At 37.8% G+C, this 23,917-nt stretch overlaps 2 protein-coding genes and 1 pseudogene across 3 annotated transcripts; 1 reads left to right on the forward strand and 2 right to left on the reverse strand.

The window, feature by feature from the left end:
* The first annotated feature begins 1,145 nt into the window (after positions 1–1,145).
* LOC121745349 (4-hydroxy-tetrahydrodipicolinate reductase 2, chloroplastic-like) lies at positions 1,146–4,489 on the forward strand. Its single transcript, XM_042139211.1, has 8 exons — positions 1,146–1,637; positions 1,814–2,051; positions 2,809–2,942; positions 3,033–3,107; positions 3,341–3,442; positions 3,880–3,989; positions 4,081–4,168; positions 4,330–4,489. The coding sequence occupies exons 1-8, from the start codon at positions 1,407–1,409 to the stop codon at positions 4,396–4,398; spliced, it is 1,047 nt and encodes a 348-aa protein (XP_041995145.1). The 5' UTR covers positions 1,146–1,406; the 3' UTR covers positions 4,399–4,489.
* Positions 4,490–4,580: 91 nt separating this feature from the next.
* LOC121745350 (epoxide hydrolase A-like) lies at positions 4,581–6,505 on the reverse strand. 2 transcript variants are annotated; one of them, XM_042139212.1, is made up of 4 exons: positions 6,182–6,504; positions 5,465–5,632; positions 5,119–5,354; positions 4,581–4,985 (listed from the first exon to the last, which is right to left on the reverse strand). In XM_042139212.1, exons 1-4 carry the CDS (start codon positions 6,467–6,469, stop codon positions 4,739–4,741), a joined length of 939 nt encoding a protein of 312 aa, XP_041995146.1. In that variant the 5' UTR covers positions 6,470–6,504; the 3' UTR covers positions 4,581–4,738. The 2 variants fall into 2 exon arrangements, with proteins under 2 accessions (XP_041995146.1, XP_041995147.1); XM_042139213.1 differs by having other exon boundaries at positions 4,903–5,044; positions 6,182–6,505.
* A 14,783-nt stretch (positions 6,506–21,288) lies between these two features.
* Positions 21,289–23,355, reverse strand: LOC121743567 (annotated as a pseudogene).
* Between the last annotated feature and the right edge of the window lie 562 nt (positions 23,356–23,917).

The following is a 23,917-nucleotide window of genomic DNA, read 5'->3' on the forward strand; positions in this document are numbered from 1 at the left end:
CTAGAGCCAGCGCGCGCCAGCCGTCTCGGAGGGACGAGCGTCTCGGCGAGACAGGGACGAGACGGGATGCTGCAACGTGTCTTTTAACCGTCTCGTCTCGTCTCGGAGAGACAAGATAAGAGACGGTTAAGAGATGCGTTGCGGATGCTCTAAATCTGGTCTCGATTCTAGTATCCAAATAGTAATCGAAAAATACATTTTTACCTTCCATTTTTTAGCCTTAATAAGAAAATAAGAAACGCCTCAACGTAAAGTCTTCTTCTCAAACTTTCTGCTGGTTACAAAGAGTTCGTCCTCTACTCAATCTGCTTCTCTACCGGCAGCTATTCCATGTGTCTCCATCTCTAAATCGATGAAGATTATGGCGTTCTACAATTTTTAAAACTTATCTTCTTCTTCTTCTCAAACTCTTCCCAAACAGAGAGCTCTTCGTCTTCTCAATCTGCTTCTCCACCGACGGCGATTTCCTGCGACTCCATCTCTGAATCTATGACAAATCTGCTCTTATCTGGCTATGATAAGTGTAAGTCGGTTGTCTGGCTATCAATGAAACGTTAAAATAAAGTAAATTTCAGTTTTTGGATTAAATTGCACGGCATTTTAGTAGTATTTGACATCCAATTCACACTTCTTTCAAAACATGTGATCGAGCATGCGAATTTCAATACACTTTTTTATGAGATAAATAATCAAGAAAGTATGAGAAAAAGAAAAAAAATTCTTTAAAACAAATTCACATGCTCGATCTCATATTCTTAAATTAAATGAATTACTGCTACTACTATAGAGAAGGGATAAGAGAAGATGAGACAAAAGGCAAAAACTGAAAGATAAAAAAAATCGAGGTTCTCAATTTTTGTTTTATGATGGTACGGAGACTATTATTTTCGTTTTCTAAAAAGATTTTTTTAATTACCACAAATTTTAATGTAATTGTTATAGTAAGAGGTATAGACAGAAAATATCATTAAGATATTATTATTAAAAAATAAATAAATAAAATTCAAAATAAAAAATAAACTCTAATTATACTATAAAAGATAAATCAAAATAAAATAATTTACAAAGTATATTTAAAAGATAAAGGTAGAAAAATAAACCGGGTTTCTTTCCTCTCACTGTTCCGTAACAAAACAAGTTTTAGTACTCCATTTGATTGATTGCAAGTGTTTCGGTTAATCCAAAATAAAAGAATGTGTATGTAGAAGGATTTGGAAATCGTACATACCCGTCTTAACTCTTAACGGCTTAACCCTAAGCCATCGCGGTGCTCACCCCGTCGCCGCCGACCTTCGTCGTCGTAGCTGCCGTGCAGAGTCCAGCCGAAGTCGTACCGTGTCTTCTCATCAAAGCTTTATCGGGAATTATTGGCTATCGAACTCTATCTATTTGCCCTCCTTATCTAAATGGCATTTGTAGTGACACCCTCGTTCAACGCCAGCTACACAACTCGGCGAGAAGACATTAATCTGCTAAATCCGTGCTTTGAGTTGAATTTTGAAAAAACGTCTGGTAGTAGATTGAGCTGTAGAACTCCTTTTCCGCGAAAACCTCTCGTCGCGATGGCAAGCAACTCAGTGCAATCTGTCGCGCTGGTGTCTACGGTTGATCCGAGGAGTGTTGGAACATCGATAATGGTAGATTTCAGTTGTTTTTTTTTAGTTTTCGTCGAGTTGTATTGATCTGTTGTAGATTTTGGTTCTGTTTTTTTTAATCTCATTAGAAATTGAAGCATTTGCTGTTATAGAAAGTGAGCACTTGACTTCTGCTATACTATATCATAATCGCTGTTGAAAATTTTATTCTGCTATAGGTGAATGGCTGTACAGGGAAAGTGGGGAGGGCTGTGCTTGAAGCCGCCATAGCTGCTGGGCTTAACCCGGTTCCTGTAGCGTTAGGTGGTCCGGAAGATGTTGGGAAAATCTTGGATTTCAATGGAAAGCAGATTGAAATTCACGGTCCATCTGACAGAGAATCTGTATTGTCTTCGGCATTTAAGGAATACCCGGACTTGATTGTAGTGGACTACACAGTACCAGCTGCTGTGAATGGTATTAACTGACTCATTTTGCTGTAGAATCCAGATAGAATTTGAGGTATTAGTGGGTGGTTACTGATTGAACATGTCCTATAACACTTTTGAACTTGAACTAGTTTTGCATAGATGATATTGTTAGGAGTTACACAACTATATCATGTCACATAGAGTTATGTCAAGATTTTCACTACATTTCTGTAGCACAATACTGGTCCCATGTAGCTGTTGTTTGTGTGATTGGATTGTTATAGTTGTTCTCTCATGCACATTTGTTAGTCTTAGTGTAAAACTTGAATTCTGAAAATTTATAGCATGGAGTTGCAGAATTATGGTACTGTGAATGACACTTTTACGATTTACTCCTCTAGTTCTCTTAGTTTTTATATTGTTTTGATCTATAATTTAATGTCCTATGCTTAACATGTTTTATACTCATTTCCCCCCTCTGTTCTAAGACATGGTAAAATATAGAGTAATGCATTCAAACCTATTTTGCATCATTTATTGAAAGTTGTGATTGAGTAAAACCATTTCAGTTTTATTGCATACTGGCTTGGATATAGAATTCCCTATAAGTTTGAAACCTGAATATTGGTTCCAGACCTCTTAACTAGCGTGGATGACCATGGTTTAAAGTTGTTAGTTACCTAAGAACTCGATAACTCTGCATGGACTGACAAGGGATGCGTGGCAAGTTTCTTGTCCCGTGGCCCGATATTTTCATCCAATATCAAGACTGACTTCCATAACCTTCATGTCTTGGTATACAGATAATGCAGCCCTTTATTGCAAAGTCGGGGTACCCTTTGTAATGGGAACTACTGGAGGAGACAGGGAGCTTCTGTATAAGACTGTGGATGACTCGAAAGTTTATGCTGTGATATCTCCCCAAATGGGTAAACAGGTGCTCAAATCTTAAGCAACTGACTTTTGTTAATTGTCATTAATTCTCTCGTGCTTTACATGAATAACTTTTTTGAAATGATCTTTTTAGGTGGTAGCATTTCTTGCAGCCATGGAAATTATGTCGGAACAATTTCCTGGTGCCTTTTCGGGGTACGATCTAGAGGTAAATTATGTTCGTTCATGTGTTAATTATGATCCAGCAGCCTTGTTTGATCATATTCAGTATTGATTTTTTTCATGTTCTTGATGGTATCTTTCTACATAAAAGGTCCTTTTGTTCTACAAGTAGCAACTAACTGGCTTGACGTTTTACATTTTCTTTGTTTACTGTGCTCCTGAGTTGTGGCCAGCCTCTAATATGCATTTTCCTCTATCTACTGCCTAACATTTGTATAGGTAATGGAGTCTCATCAAGCTAGCAAGTTGGATGTTTCTGGAACTGCTAAGGCTGTCATCTCTTGTTTCAAAAAACTGGGAGCTGAATTTGAGGAAGAGCAGGTACACTTAACAATTAAGTCTATTCTTTTCATGTACCATTGGGAAGCAAGTATCATAGTTAAATGCCATGTGCTTGAATTATCCAAAAGGGGTTCCAGATATGTTTTGGTTGGGAACCTTTTTATGGTGATTCATACTGATGTCCAGTTATTATAATGCAATGACTTTCTATTAAGTATTGATGCCCATTATTCTGGGAATTGAAGGTATCTCAACTAGGGAATTCCGTAGGTACGCTCAAAATTAAGAGCCATGATGAGGTTGTAATGCAATGAAAAGTCATTTTGCATTTAGCGGATACTTCTTTCCCATATTGTGTATGTGCAATGACTGCATTCGTGTTTGTGGCCTATCGCATTGTGTTTGGAAGCATTTCTCTGAGATGGGGTTATAATGGTTTTTCAGTACTATATTTATCAAATGTTTTCCTCAATCAGGTAAAACTAATAAGGGACCCTAGGTTACAAGTTGAGATGGTGGGTGTCCCTGAAGAATATTTGTCCGGTCATGCATTCCACATGTATCACCTAACATCACCTGATGGAACGTAAGTATCCCCGCTTTTTTCTGATTATGGAATCTTTTGGTTAGTTAATTACACATTTCTCATTATCGCATATGTATGTCCACTGGAACAGTGTCTCCTTTGAGTTTCAACACAACGTATGTGGTAGATCAATCTATGCAGAGGGTACTGTTGATGCTATTCTATTCCTCGCCAAGAAGGTACTTTGTTTTATGACTAGTAATATTCGATTGACAAACTGTTGCATACTTCCTAAGAATCGATTTTGAGAAAAGAAGTGTGTTTAGCGTATCATTGATGTGTTCATTTTGCTACGTTGTTGTACAATTGTCCTAATTTAAACCTCTTTTGTGAAATGCAGGTGAGATCAAACGCTGACAAACGAATTTATGATATGATTGATGTTCTCCGAGAGGGTAATATGAGATAAAGAATTTGTCAAGAGTTTTGTAGTTTCTTTCCCATGAAATAGCATGATGACAGAGCTTTTTTTCGAAGTGATTATTTATTGGCTTCTCAAACAAGTAGTTGCTATTAGGACTTCGATTATTTGGTGTGTACCTTGGGGAAATAGTAGTTAACGCTCAAAGATACACAACCACTCACACTGGCTTCTCAAACTAGATGTTGCAATATGGAATCGATTATTTAGTGCGTACATTGGGGAAATATTCGTTAACGATCAAAGATACACAGCAATTCACACTTCTTGAAACTCTTATTATAATAGAAACAACAGAAATAGTATGGTCCTGACAGAGGTCTAGCCTTCAAATATTTTTCTTGAGAAAGTTGAGGATAAGGTGATTCACTTGCTCAGGGAACTGCTCTTGCACAAAATGACTCCCTTCTGGCACAAACACCGTCTCCACATTCGGAACAAACATCTTCATTTTGTCGCTCTTTATATAGTCCTCCATGCCGGGGAACTTGAGCACATAATCCTTCTCACCCATGATAAACAATGCCGGGACCTCAACCTTCTCATTTGCGATATTGTAAGTTTCAGACATAGACCTATATATTTTCATCCAAGTTAGCCAAGAAGCGCACGTGCGAACGAGGCAAAAGTGGTTCTAGAGGCAGGAAAACCAGTGTCATCCTAAGATTCGTAAACACGAATATAAAGAAACAAATCTGGTTTGTTTACCTGTATGGGACTTTGAGAGCAGTTTGGAAGCCAGAGTTTTCATAGAGAGAGCCATAGTTTGCAAGATCTTCTTCGGAGAACCAAGGTGGTAAAGGAGTGGAGGAATCGACAATGTCCATTATTTCCTGGTTTTCATGTGCGATTGGTATCTCGCTGCGCGAGAAGAGAATGTAGACATTGCGCACCACTGTTTTGTTATCAAAGCGGCCAAAATCAGCTTCAGCTCTCCCAGGTTTCTGCGATGGATAAGAGCTCTAGTCATCATATCCTATATTCGAGCAATAATTCATACTCTACACGAACAGCTACACGAACAGCTAAAGAATGAAGATAGGCATAGGCATACCTGCCATCTTGCGATGTAGAAACCTTCGGGAAGATGTTCAGTAAAGGAGATGGGAGTGATAGGCAGGTAAGGTATACCCATGGTAATGACTCCACAGACTCTGTCCGCGTGAATGAGTGCAAATAAATAAGCAACTCTGGCTCCAAAATCCTTGCCGATTACAAAAGCCTGAGCCAACATATTGCATAAAAAGGTTAATACTTTGAAACATATGGAAAAAATCAAACCTCCTCTTTGTTTAAAGCTGATAATTGATAAACATATTTTCAAACTATGTTCTCTGGTATCTATCACCATATAAAGATGTTTTTTCCGCATTATATGTACTCCTATAATTTATGCTTCCCCTCGTTTACTAGTAGAGTCATTTCATTTTCTGCACTAATTTAAAAATAATGATATTCTGCTCAAGTTGCAGCATCTGTGACTGTGAGTGTGTGGAAAATTATTATACTCCACTACAAGGGCGGACGCAGAAATAAACATTGATACGGGCTGAGATTTCTAATTTTTATTTTAATGTACACAATTTGGAAAATTTGCATAATTTGTAAGGTCTGTTAAACAATAATTTATATTAAATTTCAATAAAATTTTTAAAAAATAATAAAAGAATATTTAAAAAATAAATTCATTAAGGGCTTTAGCCCCTAGTCACCTCTATATGGATCCGCCCATGCTCCACTAAATTAAACGAAAAAGGGGGAAAAAGCGAACCTTTTGGATAGCAAGAGCGTCAAGAAGCAAGAGAAGATCCGCCACGATGTCCTTGTAGGAGGCTTTGTCGGGTTCGGGTGGCGGGTCGGATAGCCCGTATCCTCTGTAATCCGGAGCAATGGCTCTGAATCCGGCCTCCGCCACCGCGATCATCTGGTGACGCCACGAGTACCATATTTCCGGGAAACCGTGCAAGAACAGCACCGCCGGAGACGACTCGCCGCCGATCTCCGCCGCGTGGATCTTCAGACCGTTGACTTGTACAAACTTGTGCTGGATTTTATCCATGCTCGATCGATAGTTTTGAGAAGAATATATAGTAAATGGGATTTTTATCATTTAGCACACTTATATGATAACAATCAATGTTTTAAAAACCGGACCGGCAAGCGAACCGGCGACGTTCCTGGTTCACGGTTCAACCGGTCCGACCGGTCGAACTACCGATTTAACCGTTTTACTGTTGCAAATATATATAATAATATATTAAATTTAGTAAATGATTTACAATTAATAATATATCACAAAACATTAAACCTTATAGATAATTAGTGATGTATAAGTATAACTAATATTAAAATTTAGTAAATATATTCATATATATATATATATTTAATATTAGTTAGTCTAGATAAAAAATGTAATATTTCATGTATTAAAATAGATAATGTTTATATTAATTTAAGAAAATTTATTTCGTAAAATAATATATAATTAAATACGAATTAAGTACTTATTAATTAGTTTAGATAAATTTATTCATTAATGTCAATAGCTAGGGTATATAAATTATGTATGTAATATAAAAAATTTATTTATAGTAAATAATGCATCTTATATGGTACTAATAATAATATAGGTGGTAAGTAGAGCATCATTAAAATATAAATGATGATAATTATATATATATTATAATTAACAATTATATTAAAGAATAATAAAATTAAAATGAATTATTAGTTTTTTAGATAAAATTAATGGTTAATGTATAAAAATATTTAATGTTCAAATTGTTCAATGAGCCCATGTGGTGGAGTGGTAGAGGTCTTCTTAACTAGAGGAGAGGTCATGAGTTCAACCCTACCAACACCAAATTTTAAAAAATTTTGAAAAAAAGATAGAAAATCGGTTTCCGGTTCACGGTCCAACAGTGAACGCAACTATTAAGTAGAGAGCATTTTTTCTTTTTATATTTTAACTGGAGAAAAAATGTTAGATTTATTAATTGGAGAGAGGAGGTTACTTTGTTATATTCAAAAATAGAAATTTGTTATTTTATTTGAGGCAAACTAAAAAAAAACTAAGAAAATGTGTAATCTTAGCTGACGGAGTATTAGAAATGAAAAGCTACTTCCAATTTATTACGTTTATATTTCTCTCTTATTTTATCCACATTTTCTACTACTTCAATCCAAAAAATAGAGAAAATTGTAAATGACATGAGTTTTAATGCGCGATTGATAAAGTAGGAGAGAGCCAAGGATAAAGTTGTGGAAGTAGTAGTATTAGTGGATTGTGGATCCACATTTAGAAGAATTTTTAGAATGACGTGTATGGTTAGTACTCCCTCCGTCCCACCATAAACGATTTTACTTCAACTATTTATGTTAAAATCAAACTTAAAAAGAATATTCTCTATATTATATTACATTTTTTACTTACAAAATTTTAAAAAAGTTTTTTGATTTTGTTTTAGTGTAAATCTTTATATAGGTACTCCTTTAGTCCACCAATAATCTTCTCATTTGCTTTTTAGTACTACTTTTCGTAAAAGATCTTACATTCCACTAATTTTATCCCACATACATTTTATTATAAAACTAATATATAAAATAGAACCTACATTTCATTAACATTTTCAACTAATTTTGTACTACTTTTCTTAAAACTGTCAAATAATTCCTAACGACTAGTAGCATTTACCAACTAATTGGTAATTGTTGTATCAATTAATACTAGTACATTTCCTAGGAGAATAATTAATACTGGGTAGTTCCTAGAATGAAGGGGGGTGTACCCCATGATTGTATTGCCCTATAAATGGGGCTGCTGTAACATCCGAAAAACATAACAAAGAAATACAATCCAAATATTCCTACTCTCTACAATTTTGCCACCATATTGTATCTTCCATACAATGCCTCTCTCGATTATCATCTTTAAGATGGTATCAGAGCAGGTTATAATGGTGTGAGACTCAGAAAAATCTCATCACCATCCCGGATATACCTTTCCCGGTCATTTGTAAACCTGCAAAAACAGAAAATCAGCCTTGTCAGAATCTGACTCAAAAGCTACAAACACCAACCAACCTTTGGTGAATTAGTTATGGTTTGTATACTAGAAATCACATTTTCGAGTGATTGAATACTGTAAAACTCTAATTATTATTTTCCAATGAATGCAACATATTATTTTTGTCATGATGTTGTTATGATTTACATTTAATGGATGTTTATTGCATATTTAAATGTATAAGCGAACATAACAAAGTCTAAGTCTTTGTTTAGTAGACCGGTTGTGGGCTGCACTCAATTTAAGGTACGTGGTCAGTCCTGAACAAAGAAAAATAATAATTTCACAACCTAGATAGGCCTAGACTACCTATCGTGAAAGGTTGCAATGTCAGTCTGATTATTTCTAAGCCATATTGAAATAAGATGACGTTGGTGTGGTATAGCACTGAATGAATCTAATAGCAGGACGAGTCTTTATGCTATCTACTGAAAGACGAGGTCTTGATAATTCATTTCTTAATCAATGTACGTTAGCATTGAGCATACGATATTGAGTATCTACTACTTTGACTTACCAAAGGTGCGGGTTTTTCGTCACCCAACGATCCAGGTATATTGGGTAGTGGTGATCATTATCTGGTGGTGCTAGGATTGCTATTATGTTGAATCGCGTGCGAGGAGAGTCTCGTTTGAAAACATCCACAAGAGGAGCTCGAAACAAGGTTTTATTATTCGGAACCTAGCTAGTTGGAGTTTGATTACTCTATGAATAATAAATAAGAGTTTCTTGCTAAGTCCACTCTTGGAGATTAAAATATGTTAATTAATTAAGTCCATAGCAGACATTGATTAATTAATGGATGTTTCTATCTTAAGCACGAGAAATGAATTACACACACAAAAGGAAACCCGGAATACTTGTAATTTCGGATTTGAAAAGACAGTGCAATATTACTTCTGTAGTGGCTGCTTGTAATATTCCAATATAAGCTTGTATTAAATTGGGGGTTCAATTTAATTAGTAAAAAGCTAATTGGGTGAGGCCATGTCCAAATTCTTCCTTAGATCCCTGACTGGGCCCAATATGTGACTTAATATAAATAGGAGAATAAAGGAGACAGAAAATACACTTTTCATAATCATAATTTTTGTCCCTCTCCATCTAGAGAGAGAATAAAAAATTGCTCTCCTTCCGTGAGCAGGTTTCTGTCTTCGTTATTTAAGTCCTAGTACACTGGTGAGATTTGCGCACACAAATATCAGTCTACAGTCCGGGACACCAGTCAGAAGATCCGAGGTCGAGTTCTCAAGATCTTCACGTAGACAACACGCAGGCCATCTTTGATTCTCAAGTGAATCAACAAAGGTAAATTGGCTAACTCCGTAGTAAGCATGTTTTAGGAATTGTTTGTGCTAAAGCATGTTTAAAATTCAAGTTATGAACATGATACATGTGATAATTACGCGAATAGAATTTATCTAAATAATCTTCTAAATAGATCAGTATTATAAGATACGTTAGAATCACACGCTTCCGCTGCCAACCCCTTCAGAATTTCCCAAGGGAATTCGCTGCCCAATTGGCAGAATTCCTTAAACAAATCAATTTTCAACCGAAATCCCTAGAACAGCCGCCACCTCCACCTTCAAACCAACCAGAATCACTGGGTGAGGTACATGTGCAAAGCAAACTCAACGGAGACAACTACTCCGTCTGGACAACTCTGATGAAACGGGCAATTGGAGGAAAGGGTCTGTCGTCTCACATCAATGGAGTTACGGACCCCCCTCCAACTAGTGATCCCGGGTATGCAAAATGGGAGCAGAGGGCCAACCTCGTCAACAAAGTCTCACAATATGCGACAGCTCGAGACCTGTGGGAAGGTCTAGCCATCACATATGGAAGCGGGACTGACCCCTTCAACGTTTCAGATTTACACCGACAAGCCTACAACATGAAACATGGAAGCATGAGCCTTGAAAGTCTGTGGAATAAGTTCCAAGACCTCTGGATGACTATAGATGAAAGGGATCCAAACCCAATGGATACCCTTTCAACCATCGAAAAGTACAACAAGATTACCCAGAGGCATAGGTTATACCAATTCCTATGGGCTCTTGACGACAGGTACGACACAATTAAAAGAGAAATCTTGAACAAAGATATGTTACCCACGGTTAGGCATGCACAAGGGTCATGAACCGCCGGTTCCGGTTCATGAACCGGCGGTTCAAGGTTCAAGAAATGCTTGAACCTGAACCGGCCCGCCTAGCTCCCGGCGGTTCCGGTTCAGGTTCAAAAAACCGGCGGTTCATGAGGCGGTTCAAAACCGCCGGTTTTTTGCCTGAACCGCCGGTTCCGATTCATGAACCGGCGGTTCAACCGAAATTAAAAAAAAATTATTTATAAAAATTGATTTTTATATTTAAAAACAATTTTTACAAATAAATGAATACTAGAAATTCATAATTGCCCATATATATTTGATGGGCTTACGAATTTATGAAACCATTCTTGGTTGTTTCTCTTTTATAGAGACATCCTAGAATGTTTTATGTTTCACTTTTGATGTGGGATAAAATCATTCTTGGTTGTTTCTCTTTTATAGAGACATCCTTGAATGTTTTATGTTTCACTTTCGATGTGGGACAAAATCATTCTTGGTTGTTTCTCTTTTATAGAGACAACCTTGAATGTTTTATGTTTCACTTTCGATGTGGGACAAAATATGTTGAAGTATTTTCTTTTATAACTACATGTTTAGAGCATTCATTCATCTTTTTCCAATGTGGGATACACAACTTTCTTTTGTCTTCTACTTTCTTCATGTTTTGTGTGATGTATATAAATAAAATTATTATTCACATATATTCTTGATTGATAAAAATAAAGAATTATTGAGAAATATGATTTGTACATAGAAAATATTTATTTGTATAATAATTATTGTTAGGTTTATACAATTTGTATAAGAATTATTCTTTCAATGTATAATATTATTTATTAGTTAACATATACATAAATTTATAAACATAAGCAAATCATTAATGATAAAGAACTAATGAATAATAGTTTATGAAATAATATTTGTTGTTAAGTTATAATAATAGAAGATAGAGTATTAATATAGACGAAAAATGATGGACGATCTATTATAAACTTACAAATAATGACTTTTATTCCACATTGAAAGAAAGAGTAACACATCCAAGAATGTGTAACTATAAAAGAGAATAATACAATATACTATCTTCCAAATTAAATCAAATCCAATATACTCTCATCCAAGTATTGACATTTAAAAATCAAATCCAACTTTAAGTATGGAGTATTTTTTTTTTTGTCTTTTTAGTCTTTATTATGTATAAAATGTGCTTAAACAAATTTCAAACAATAAGGTGAAAAATTACAATTTTATTGATAATAAATTTGAATAAGACTAAAAATTACAACTTATAATGAATATATTTTATTTATAAAAATTAATACACACTACTTACAGTTAAACCTTTTAATTTTTAAAATATCAATACTTAATATTGGACTTGAGCATTTAAATTGGAGGAGAGTGTATTGGATGTGTTACTCTTTCTTTCAAGGTGGAATAAAAGTCATTATTTGTAAGTTTATAATAGATCGTCCATCATTTTTCGTCTATATTAATACTCTATCATCTATTATTATAAATTAATAACAAATATTATTACATAAACTATTATTCATTAGTTATTTATCATTAATGATTTGCTTATGTTTATAAATTTATGTATATGTTAACTAATAAATAATATTATACACATTAAAAGAATAATTCTTATACAAATTGTATAAACCTAACAATAATTATTATACAAATAAATATTTTCTATGTACAAATCATATTTCTCAATAATTCTTTATTTTTATCAATCAAGAATATATTTGAATAATAATTTTGTTTATATACATCACACAAAAAATGAAGAAAGTAGAAGACAAAAGAAAGTTGTGTATCCCACATTGGAAAAAGATGAATGAATGCTCTAAACATGTAGTTATAAAGAAAATACTTCAACATATTTTGTCCCACATCGAAAGTGAAACATAAAACATTCAAGGATGTCTCTATAAAAGAGAAACAACCAAGAATGATTTTGTCCCACATCGAAAGTGAAACATAAAACATTCAAGGATGTCTCTATAAAAGAGAAACAACCAAGAATGATTTTGTCCCACATCGAAAGTGAAACATAAAACATTCTAGGATGTCTCTATAAAAGAGAAACAACCAAGAATGGTTTCATAAATTCGTAAGCCCATCAAATATATATGGGCAATTATGAATTTCTAGTATTCATTTATTTGTTAAAATTGTTTTTAAATATAAAAACAATTTTTATAAATAATATTTTTTTTAAATTCGGTTGAACCGGCGGTTCAAACCGGCGAACCGCCGGTTTTGAACCGCCGGTTCACGGTTCAAGAAGGCCCTGACCCTGAACCGGCCCGTTGGAACCGGCAACCCGCCGGACGGTTCAAACCGCCGGTTCCGGTTCCGGTTCCGGTTCATGAACCGGCGGGCCCGAACCGGCGGTTAACCGCCGGGCCGGTTCGGTTTGTGCACACCTACCCACGGTGCGAAGTGCATATGGGTTAGTGAGACACGAATCTGCCAACGAACGGGTCACCCTTAAGCGACTCGCGAGAAACCCACATCGGAGTTAGTTTAGCAGCAATCAATCGGAGCAGACCACCGCCGCCACCTAGACATGCACATTCCGAACAGGACCGCCGGTTCACAAATCGGAACCGGATGGCGGTTCGGTGGTTCAAGCGGGCCGGTTCACCGGTTTTAACAGTAGGATTCTGGCTAGGGCGTAGTTTTTAGGCTAGGTGTGCAGAAATATTAGCGGTTTACGTAAGAAACCGGCGGTTTTCGTCAGAAACCGCCGGTTTGAACCACCAGTTTCCGACGGTTCGGGGCTTTTTTCAGGTGGCCGCGTATAGGTGGCAGTGTATAGGCCTGAAAACTGGTCAGAAACGCCAGTTTACTGCCAGAAACCGACGGTTTCCGTCAGAAACCGTGGATTGAACGGCCGGTTCAGTCCGAAACCGTCGGTTCAGGCGGTAAACCGACCGAAATTTGAAATTTGAAATTTGAATTTTATTATTATTATTATTATTATTATTATTTCTTCTAATTTTACTCCTATAAATACCCTACTCCCCCCATCATTTTTACTCACCCCATTCTTATGTTAACAAGGATTTCCTTCTCAATCTCAATTTCTCTATCCCCATTCTCTCTAATTGCTCAAGTTGTTTACTACTATATTTGTTGTTGTGTTCGTAATTTACCATTTATTCAATACTCAATATTCCATACTACTTTCATTTTGCATTATGTCTTCTCCTCATGGTGGACAAGGACGTGGTGACTGGGGCAAAGGAATTGCCCAGGATCAAAGTAGTCGTCCCCAAAAATCAAAGCGACCTAGTCGTCGAGAAGTTATGGAAGAGGTTTCCCGAGCCACGGCTGAACGCATGCAAGTAAGTTCTAAAAAATAAAATTATTTTTACAATTCATAATTTCATAAGGTTGAGTTTTTAAATTTTTTTTGTGTTCCTAATTAAAACTTCAACTTATATAATATTTATAGATAGAAGAAGATCATAGGACCGCCATGCTACTCGCTCAAATGCATCAAGGTGGGGGGAGGGGCGGTGGTAGTTCCTGGCGGGACTTGGAAAGAGGTGAAAACTCGATTAGAATGCGGATCAAGTTATATGGAATGATAACTGAACCGGTCGGATCAGTTAGCAAATTGTCGTTATCACTTAATCACTGCAGTCTTGCTCTCGCTCTTTCATCCTTGCCAAAGTAATTTATAAACTCCCAATTTTGCACAACTTTAATAGTAAAGCGACAAGTTCGGGGTCGACCAACAGGGAAGTTGGTGTGTCGAGTGTGTGAGTAGTGAACATGGGGGTTGGCTGCTGCCACGCTTTAACTTAGGAGTTTTTAACTATTGTCTTTACTCTAGGTAGAATTTAACTAGCTAGCTTGATCAATGGAACTTTAACTACTGGTTCAAGTGAATTGCAGTTAACAGCAGAAAAGTAAATGCGAGAATGTAAACGAAAATAACTTTGATTAAACTAAAAACTGAGTACAACGTGAAATTTAAACTAAGCTAACACTTCGGAAGCTAAGAAAACGGTAAAAACTGAGAAGAATCTCAGCGGGAAACTTAAGATAACACTAACAGAAATAAGTATTCTGCAGCGCTCCCTTCGGTCGCCCTTTTAACTAAGCAATCTAAGCTAAGCTAGAGAACTGGAACTAAACTAAGCTAAGAGCTGAACTACGCTAGATAACTAAGCTAAGCTAAACTAGACGGAAAGTAAAGTGTCGGATCCCCTTCTTGTGGTGGCACATCATCTATTTATAAGCTTGATTCGACTCTCAGCTGGATAACGATCTTGACAGGGAATATTCGCTCATTCTAAGAGTGAGCGACTCATTGATTGCTACATGCTGTTCTTCTAGAATGACGATGCTTTTTGGTAACAGATTCGTATAACAGCTTCGTCCTTGTGTTCTCATATTCCGGCACGTATCCCCTTCTAGAACGTCGTCCTTGATAACAGAATGGTGCGCCATATCCAGCTCTTTTCCTCACGTGTTCTTCTTCTACAAGCCAGCGGTCCCCACCTAACTGCTTGATCGCCCCCCCTTGATCAACTCCCCCGATTCTTGGCCCTTTTTTGCCTTTTGTACTTGCTTGATTAGTTCGGCCTTGTTGCCTTGGTCAAGTAGCATTTCTGCACATTTTAACACTTGTTTTTGCGCGATAAACCGATCAAGTAGTAAACATTTTACCCTTAAACCGATGCATGAAATGAGCCATGCATGAAATGAGCCTTATCAGTTCCCAACAACAAGATGACGAGTACGACGTGTCTATATCATCGAACTCGGACAACAATGATGATAGATCTCATTCTCGTATTCCGTCTAGCACCGGCGAAAATGAGGACATGCCTCCCCCTTCACCCACTAAAAAACCATTGAAATATGATATTTTTGTTAAACACTACAACAAGGTCCCGGTGGTAATTCCAAGTCCTAATGATCCGCTCTCTCAAGAAGAGACATCGGCGTTTCATGCATATTGTAACTATTGTGATAAAGTCTATAAATTTGCGAGTGGTGGGGGATATGACACCCTCCGTCGTTATTTGGTGACAAAGCATTCGGTAGAATGTGACACTGCCTCTACCCAAACCCAACTAAACATCCAACCCGGTGGCTCAGGTTCGTCAGGTACGTCTCTTTTTAAATATGATCCTAAAAATTTTGCTGACGTTGACTAGATGGGCTGCAATGAATCATTTTCCTTTTAATGTTTATGATGACAAAAATTTGAGGTTACTATGCTAAGTGGTTTGACGTAGCTATCAAAAGAGTAGGTCGAATGACCGTTGAACGATCTACCGTTCGACAATGTTTGGAGAAAAAAGTTGAATTATCACGTTATTTACTCAACTTGGGACACAAAGTGAACATTTGCTCAGATGTATGGACTGTTTCTTTTAATAGACATTCATACATGGGCATTACGGTTCACTTTGTGGACAATAGTTGGACTTTGAACAAGCGTTTGATTGGTTTTAGAGAATTTGAGACACCACACACTGTACCCGAAATTGCTTCTTTAATTATTCAAGTTTTGAATGAATTTCAATTATGCAATAAGATATTTTCTGTTGGTTTTGATAATGCAACTGCTAACACTGCAAGTATTAATGACTTGATTGCGGCTTGTGCTCCGGTTATTGGTGGTAAGTATTTTCATCAAAGATGCATATGTCATATTTTGAATTTATGTGTACAAGATGCGCTTGAATTATGGCAAAAACATGTTAGTCCTATTAGAACTGTAATTAGATTAATCTATCAACCGCCTATTGGCAAAGCTTGGAAGAAGTATTGCCATCAAAAGAAGGTAAGATATACGAATTTTACCATGGATGTGTCTCATAGATGGAATTCGACATATGATTGTCTGAATTCTACTTTGGCGCATAAAGATTCTTTGTGTGATTTTTTAGAACCTATCACGTTTCTGATTTATATCTGTCGCATAGTTGTTGGGATCATAGCGTGAGTTTATTTAAATCGTTCAAATATTTCAAAAATGCGACTGTTGAATTATCGGGTGTTTATTATTGCAATGTTGTTCGTATTTTAGAGCATTTCTTGTATATATCACTTGGTTTTAAAACTACAATGAAAAATGCTTCCTCTTCTCCTGAATTGATGTGTGTTTTATATTATATGATTAAGAAATGGCTTAAGTATTTCAGTGAGATTCCAACGGTGTTTTTGATTGCAAAGGTCTTGGATCCAAAATGGAAATTAGCCGGTACCTCCAGGATTTTAGATTTTTATTATATCAATTTGAGTTCTATTGATCTTGGTCCACTTCAAGCATTGCAAACGGATAGCAATGACCAATGGGGAGTAAATCTAACCAAAACATTTCAAATAAACCTCCCGGACCGGTCAATTGTCCAACAAACCTTCGAGTTTAACTTGCGTGCTCTCTACACCAAATATGAAACCAAGTATAACAGTACCCACCAAGTCAGAAGACCTACCCCTCCTCAACAACATAATTTTGGCTTCGCATTTCAAACTGATTATGATGACCCTGACGCGCTATCCCAATTAGCCGACCTATACAGCTACAGCACTGGCGGAAGGTCGACCTCAGGTATGGTAAGTGAGTTAGATTTATATTTCGATTCACTCTTTTTCTTTGGTGATGATGGTCCTACTCCTCCCACCCAAATCGACGTCCTCGATAGGTGGGGAACACACGAGAAAGATCTTCCCATACTTGCGTCAATGACCAAGGAGATTTTTTCGGTTCCGGCTTCCACTGTTGCCGTCAGGTCCGCTAACCGTCAACCGCCGGCCAAGCTAACTAAGTAAGTAAGTTAAGAGAACTACGTGGGCTTTGATTTCCTAATGCAAATGAGCATTGGGGATACGTAGGCACCTTAACTTAAATTTTAAATTTAAGTTGAGCTCAAGTCCTTTTTCCTTTATTTCTTTTTTTCCCATTTGTGTCTACTTTAAAAATATGCAAATACAATTAAATAATTGTATTTGTATATACTCTAGTCGGTTAAGTAGATTTCTCTATAAGGCTAAATCCGAGAAACTTTTGACAATTCTACTATAATTGTTGATTGTTAGACTAAACTCAACATTTAAGGTTGAATTGCTAAAGGTGTCATTAATTTAATTATGTAGAAACATCTCCTTCGCCGACTAAGAGTATATATACTTATAAATTTATTGTTCAGAACTTCAAGTTTTTTTTTGTAATTAGCTTCGTTGTAGACTAGTAGTGTCGTTGTATTTAAATTTTTTCTTTAAGACTTCAAGTTTTTTGTGATTTGTAATTGTTGTAACTTGTAATCTCAATAAAATTGCAATTTTCATCTTGATTTTTTGAATTTTATTTATGCACATTTCATAGATAAATAAATAAGAAAATGCAAAAAAAAATTACAAACCGCCCCATGAACCGACGGTTTTTTGAATCGGAACCGGAACCGTCGGAACCCTTGGCGGGCCGGTTCTGGTTCATGAAAATGTTGAACCGTGAACCGCCAGTTCCGAACCAGAACCGACGGTTTTTGAACCGTGTACATGCCTACCGCCACCGAAATCCTCTACAAATCCCGACAAGAGCAAGCCGACTTGCAGCCATTGCGGTGGAAAGAAGCACACGACAGAAACCTTCTTCCACCTCTACGGATTTCCCGATTGGTGGGAAGACATGAAGAAGAACAGGAAAAATCGGAACCGGAATGGAGGAGGCAGAGTGGTACGTGAATGAGAAGAAATAAGCGCATATGAGGTGGCTAGCTAAAATAAGTTGGTGCATGGGTGCATGCAAACGTGGACTTTAGGGGATTAAATAACACAATGGCACATAACAACGCATGGGATAGATTAGTTGGTTATGAAGAGTTTGTTAGATAGCACAATTGCTCATCTATAAGAGCTGTTATTTCATTATTGTAATCATATATTATGAATTAATGCAAAATCCTCTTTCCCCTCCTCTCTTATCTTCACCTAGCAGCTCCGTTTGTATTGGTAGGATTCCGGTCACCATTCCTATCACCGGGGGCCCAAATTCCGTACCACAGAGGAACAGCGGCTGCAGCCGTGGGGGACCGCGCTACCAGCACTGACAACACGGCGGGCAGCGGCGGCCAGCCCAACACGGCGGGGAGCACCAGCCAATCCAACGGAAAAAGCCAACGAGAAAAAGGCGGTCGCCTCAGTTTCGGTCGTTGGGGTTTGGTCAGAAGGTAACCCGGCACCGGTGACAGCCACCACCGACGGAACGTCGGCGATCTCAGCAGAGGAGGAAGAGAAGGCGGCGGAAATGAGGGTTGGAGAAAGAGCAGCGGTGCCGACTAGAGTTGGGAGAAATAAGGGTGTTTTTTGTTTAAATACCCCCAACTCTCCTAAATTCAAAAATCCCCCTCCCCCAACTCTAAAAAATCCCGCCCCAAACCCCATTCCAAACTTGCCTCTAATTTTTACCCCCAACTCCAGAAAATCCCAAAATTAACCACAACAAATTCTGAATAGACCCCACAACTCCCAGAAAATCTCTTATTAACCCCGGCAAACCCGAAAAATTCCAGAATGACGCCGAAAGTTTCCAATTTTAGCCCACTATACCATGTCAAAACTCGTTCAAAGCCTAAGCCAACTCATCTTCCACAAAAATTGGTGATAAAGAAAAACAATGGATCTTTGACTGTGGTGCTACCGACACCATCTCCTTTGACCTCTCTGATTTCTTAGATATGTCAAAACCCACTAAGACCTATGTCCAAACGGCCAGTGGGGATTTAGCAGAAGTAGAGGGGGCGGGCACCATTGTTATTTCTACAACCCTCCGGCCCTCTAACTGCCTTTTCGTCCCTACTTTTTCTCATAAGCTCCTGTCTGTCAGTCATGCTACAAGGGAACTTGGATTAAAATTACTAATGCAACCTCGTTTTTGCATGCTACAGGATATTAAGACGGGGACGATAGTTGGGCATGGCACTGAACGAAGTGGACTGTACTATGTGGATGCGATGGCCCAACAGAGTACGACGTTGCTAGCTCACGGGTCAACTGAGAAGTAGGCGTGGCTCATACACCTTCGGTTAGGGCATCCTTCCATAGGATATCTTAAGTTATTGTTCCCTAAGATAGTCTCGGGTGTGAATTCTCTTGATTGTAAAACTTGTCATTTGGCTAAGAGCCATCGTCATTCTTTTAAGTTGAATAATACTCGAGTACTTACCCCTTTTGCCTTGGTTCATTCAGGTGTTTGGGGTCCCGCTCCAAACAGAACACGATCCGAGCATTACTGTCAGTTGCCGCTTGTAAAGACTGGCCATTGCATCAATTTGATGTGACAAATGCCTTCCTTCAAGGGGAATTAGAGAAAAACAAGGAAGTCTACATGACAGTCCCGCTAGGATTTGATGGTGAATTTGACCCAGGACAGGTGTGCAGATTGAAGAAGACTTTGTACGGACTAAAGCAATCTCTAAGAAAATGGTTTGGAAGATTTTGCCAAGCAATGATCAAGCATGGGTTCAAACAGAGTCTTTCTGACCATACACTCTTCACAAAGAGAAGGGGAGATAAGGTAACATGTCTCATCATTTATATTGACGATATGATTATCACAGGGGATGACGTTGAAGAAATCAGGAACCTCAAACTATGGATGCAGCCCTCAGGATTGTGAGGTATCTGAAGGGCACGACAAACTATGGAGTATTCTTAAAGAAATGAGAAGATCTTGAGATCGATGGCTATACAGATGCCGATTGGGCAAGCAATCCAGTCGACAGAAATCAACCGGCAGATACTTCACATTTGTAGGAGACAACCTAGTTACTTGGAGAAGCAAAAAGCAAAAGGTGGTAGCTCTATCAAGTGCTGAAGTAGAGTTCTGATGCATCAAGAGTGGACTCATAGAGATTATATGGCTAAGAAGGCTACTCACGGAGATCGATTTTTCACCAAACCGTAAGAGCAAACTATTCTGTGATAATAAAGCAGCAATCAACATATCAGAAAATCCAGTACAACATGACAGAACCAAGCATGTTGAGGTCAATCGCCACTTTATCAAAGAAAAACTTGAAGGAGGAATTATTGAGTTCCCATTTGTTCGATCTGAAGAGCAGCTGGCAGATATTTTAACTGAAGCCGTGAATCCAAGAAGCTTCAAAGAAATTCTAGCCAAGTTGAACATTGGAGATACCATTGCTCAACTTGAGGGGGAGTGTCAAAGAATGCCTAACAGCTAGTAGCATTTACCAACTAATTGGTAATTGTTGTATCAATTAATACTAGTACATTTCCTAGGAGAATAATTAATATTGGGTAGTTCCTAGAATGAAGGGGGGTGTACCCCATGATTGTATTGCCCTATAAATGGGGCTGCTGTAACATCCGAAAAACATAACAAAGAAATACAATCCAAATATTCCTACTCTCTACAACTTTACAACCATGTTGTATCTTCCATACAATGCCTCTCTCGATTACCATCTTTAAGAAAAACTCGTGCCGGATCAAAATTCACCTTGTATTGGTGAATGGAGGGAGTATTTTTTACTCAAAAATAAAATAATGGGGTTGTTTAGGAGTTCCATTGTTTTATTTGTACAATTAAAGATGGTCTTAAGAACCCTCACCTCCTTTATTTTGTGAAAAAATAGTGAAATTTGGTGCGGTGCCTTTGGGAAAGAGTTGAAGATACACATTTCACACTTATCATACATGATCAAACAGTGAGACAACTATTATTACAATAGAAACAACAGAAACGTGCGGACAGAAGTGTAGCCTTCAAACATTAGTTATTTGTAGAAAGTTGAGGATAAGGTGATTCACTTGGTGAGGGAACTGTTCCTGCACAAAATGACTTCCTTCCGGCACAAACACCGTCTCCACCTTCGGAACAAATGCCTTCACTTGGTCGCTCTTTATATAGTCCTCCATGCCAGGGATCTTCTGGGTATAGTCCTTCTCACCCATGATAAGCAATGCTGGGACCTCAACTTTCTCATTTGTGATATTGTAAGTTTCAGACATAGACCTATATATATATTCATTCAAGTTAGCCAAGAAACATCATAAGATTCATACTAGTTTTATTAGTTTTTGTTGGGGCAAGATTGATATATTTATCATTTTACGCGGCTTGTTTACCGATATGGGACTTTGAGAGCAGTTTGGAAGCCAGAGTTTTCGTAGAGAGAGCCATAGTTTGCAAGATCTTCTTTAGAGAACCAAGGTGGTAAAGGAGTGGAGGAATCCACAAGGTCCCATTATCTCTGGGTTTTCATGCGCGATTGGTATCTCACTGAGTGAGAAGAGAATGTAGACGTTGCGCACCACTGTTTTGTTATCAAAGTGGCCAAAATCAGCCTCGGCTCGTCCAGGTTTCTGAGATGGACAAAGTGAGTTGAGCTCTAGTCGTCATATCATATATTCGGGAAACTAAAGAATGAAGACAATGCATATTTACCTGCCATCTCGCGGCATAGAAACCTTCGGGAAGATGGTCAGGGCCCGTAGATGAGATGGGAGTACTGATAGGCAGGTAGGGTACACCCATGGTAATAACTCCACAGACTCTTTGAGGGTGAAAGCGTGCAAATAAGCAAGCAACTACGGCTCCAAAATGCTTGCCGATCACAAATTCCTGAACCAACATATTGCATAAAAAGATTAATACTGTCAAACATGGAAACTATCAAACCACCTCTTTATTTCAGCTCATAAACATAAATTCAAACTATGTTCTCTGATATCGTATCAGCATTCTGTTTTATTCACATATCTCTTTGTTTCCATCCCTACAATTTGTAGTACTATTAATAAGCTATTAAAGTTTTCTCTGAATTTTGGCATGGTTTCAATGGTTTTCCAGTAGTCTTTCAAACTTTTATTGGTGTTTTAGTACATGTTTTGTGTTATTTCCACACCTTCATTAAATTCTATTGCAAGCTATACATTTTAATTGCTGTATTGATATTTCTATTATGTGATTTTTTGTAATTCTTGGTACTTTTGTTTCGTCTTCAATAATATTACATTTATATTTTAAGCTTTTAAACTTATTAAGGAAGTCATCAAGTTCCAGTTGTGATTATAGAAACGTATATGATTTATCAATGCTTATTTTGTATACTACATAAACACTACATTTCTATGATTTCTCAGGAATCATTTTCAATTTCTCAACTATCTTAAAGAAAAAGATTGAAAAGACAGAACAAGTCGCGCACACAGTTTTAAGGCCCAAAGTTCACATACCAAATTTCTAGAAAGGTTATTAACAAAATGAGAAAAAGTCAGTGGCCAGTTTATTAATTAAATTATAAAAGGGGAAAAAAGAAGGTGAAAGCGAACCTTTTGGATAGCAAGAGCGTCAAGAAGCGAGAGAAGGTCCGCCACGAGGTCCTTGAAGGAGGCTTTGTCGGGTTCGGGTGGCGGGTCGGATAGCCCGTACCCTCTGTAATCCGGAGCAATGGCTCTGAACCCGGCCTCCGCCACCGCGATCATCTGGTGACGCCACGAGTACCATATTTCCGGGAAACCGTGCAAGAGCACCACCGCCGGAGACGACTCACCGCCGATCTCCGCCGCGTGGATCTTCAGACCGTTGACTTGTGCAAACTTGTGCTGGATTTTATCCATGCTTTTGAGGGAAATGAAATGGGATTTTATTCCATCACGGGTCATCTACAACGCTGTTCCTATACCGTTCCTTAAATCACTATTTGAGGGCCTCACTGTACTTTTTTACTCCATTCCTTAACTAAGGAACGGAACCTGCAACCCTCCGTTTCTTAACCGTTCCTTAAATTACTATTCATTCAATTTCATTTTTTTTTATTTCCAACCCAATTCAATTTAAATAAACACATTTTAATAAAAAACAAACACACTTTATTAAAAAACACACAACATTAAAAAATAAATTAGGTGTATTTTTAGAATAAGAAAATAAAAATAAAAAAAAATTAAAAAAAGTTTTAAAAACGGTAATATTACCGTTAAAATTTTTTTTTTAAAAATCAATTTTTTTTAAAAAATTTAATTATTGCGTCATCGCTGACGTGTCCCACTCGCGGGCCGGCGAGTGGGAAGCACGCACGAAGCGGGGAGCGCCACGTCGCCCCAGCGCGTGGCGGCACAAGCCGTGCCGCGTTACGTGCCGTCGGCACCCGACACGGAATGGGAACGGAATGGGAGCGGAATGGTGCGCCGCAACGCGTTCCGCGGCGAAACCGTTCCGGCGGAACGGCACGCGGAACGCCGGCGGCACGCGTTGCGGGTGCTCTTAGACCATCCACGATAGGCGCCGTATAGGGCGGACTATAAGGCGTCTGATGCTCTAC

The sequence above is a fragment of the Salvia splendens genome, chromosome 8 (assembly GCF_004379255.2).
Source record: "Salvia splendens isolate huo1 chromosome 8, SspV2, whole genome shotgun sequence".
Taxonomy (NCBI): domain Eukaryota; kingdom Viridiplantae; phylum Streptophyta; class Magnoliopsida; order Lamiales; family Lamiaceae; genus Salvia; species Salvia splendens.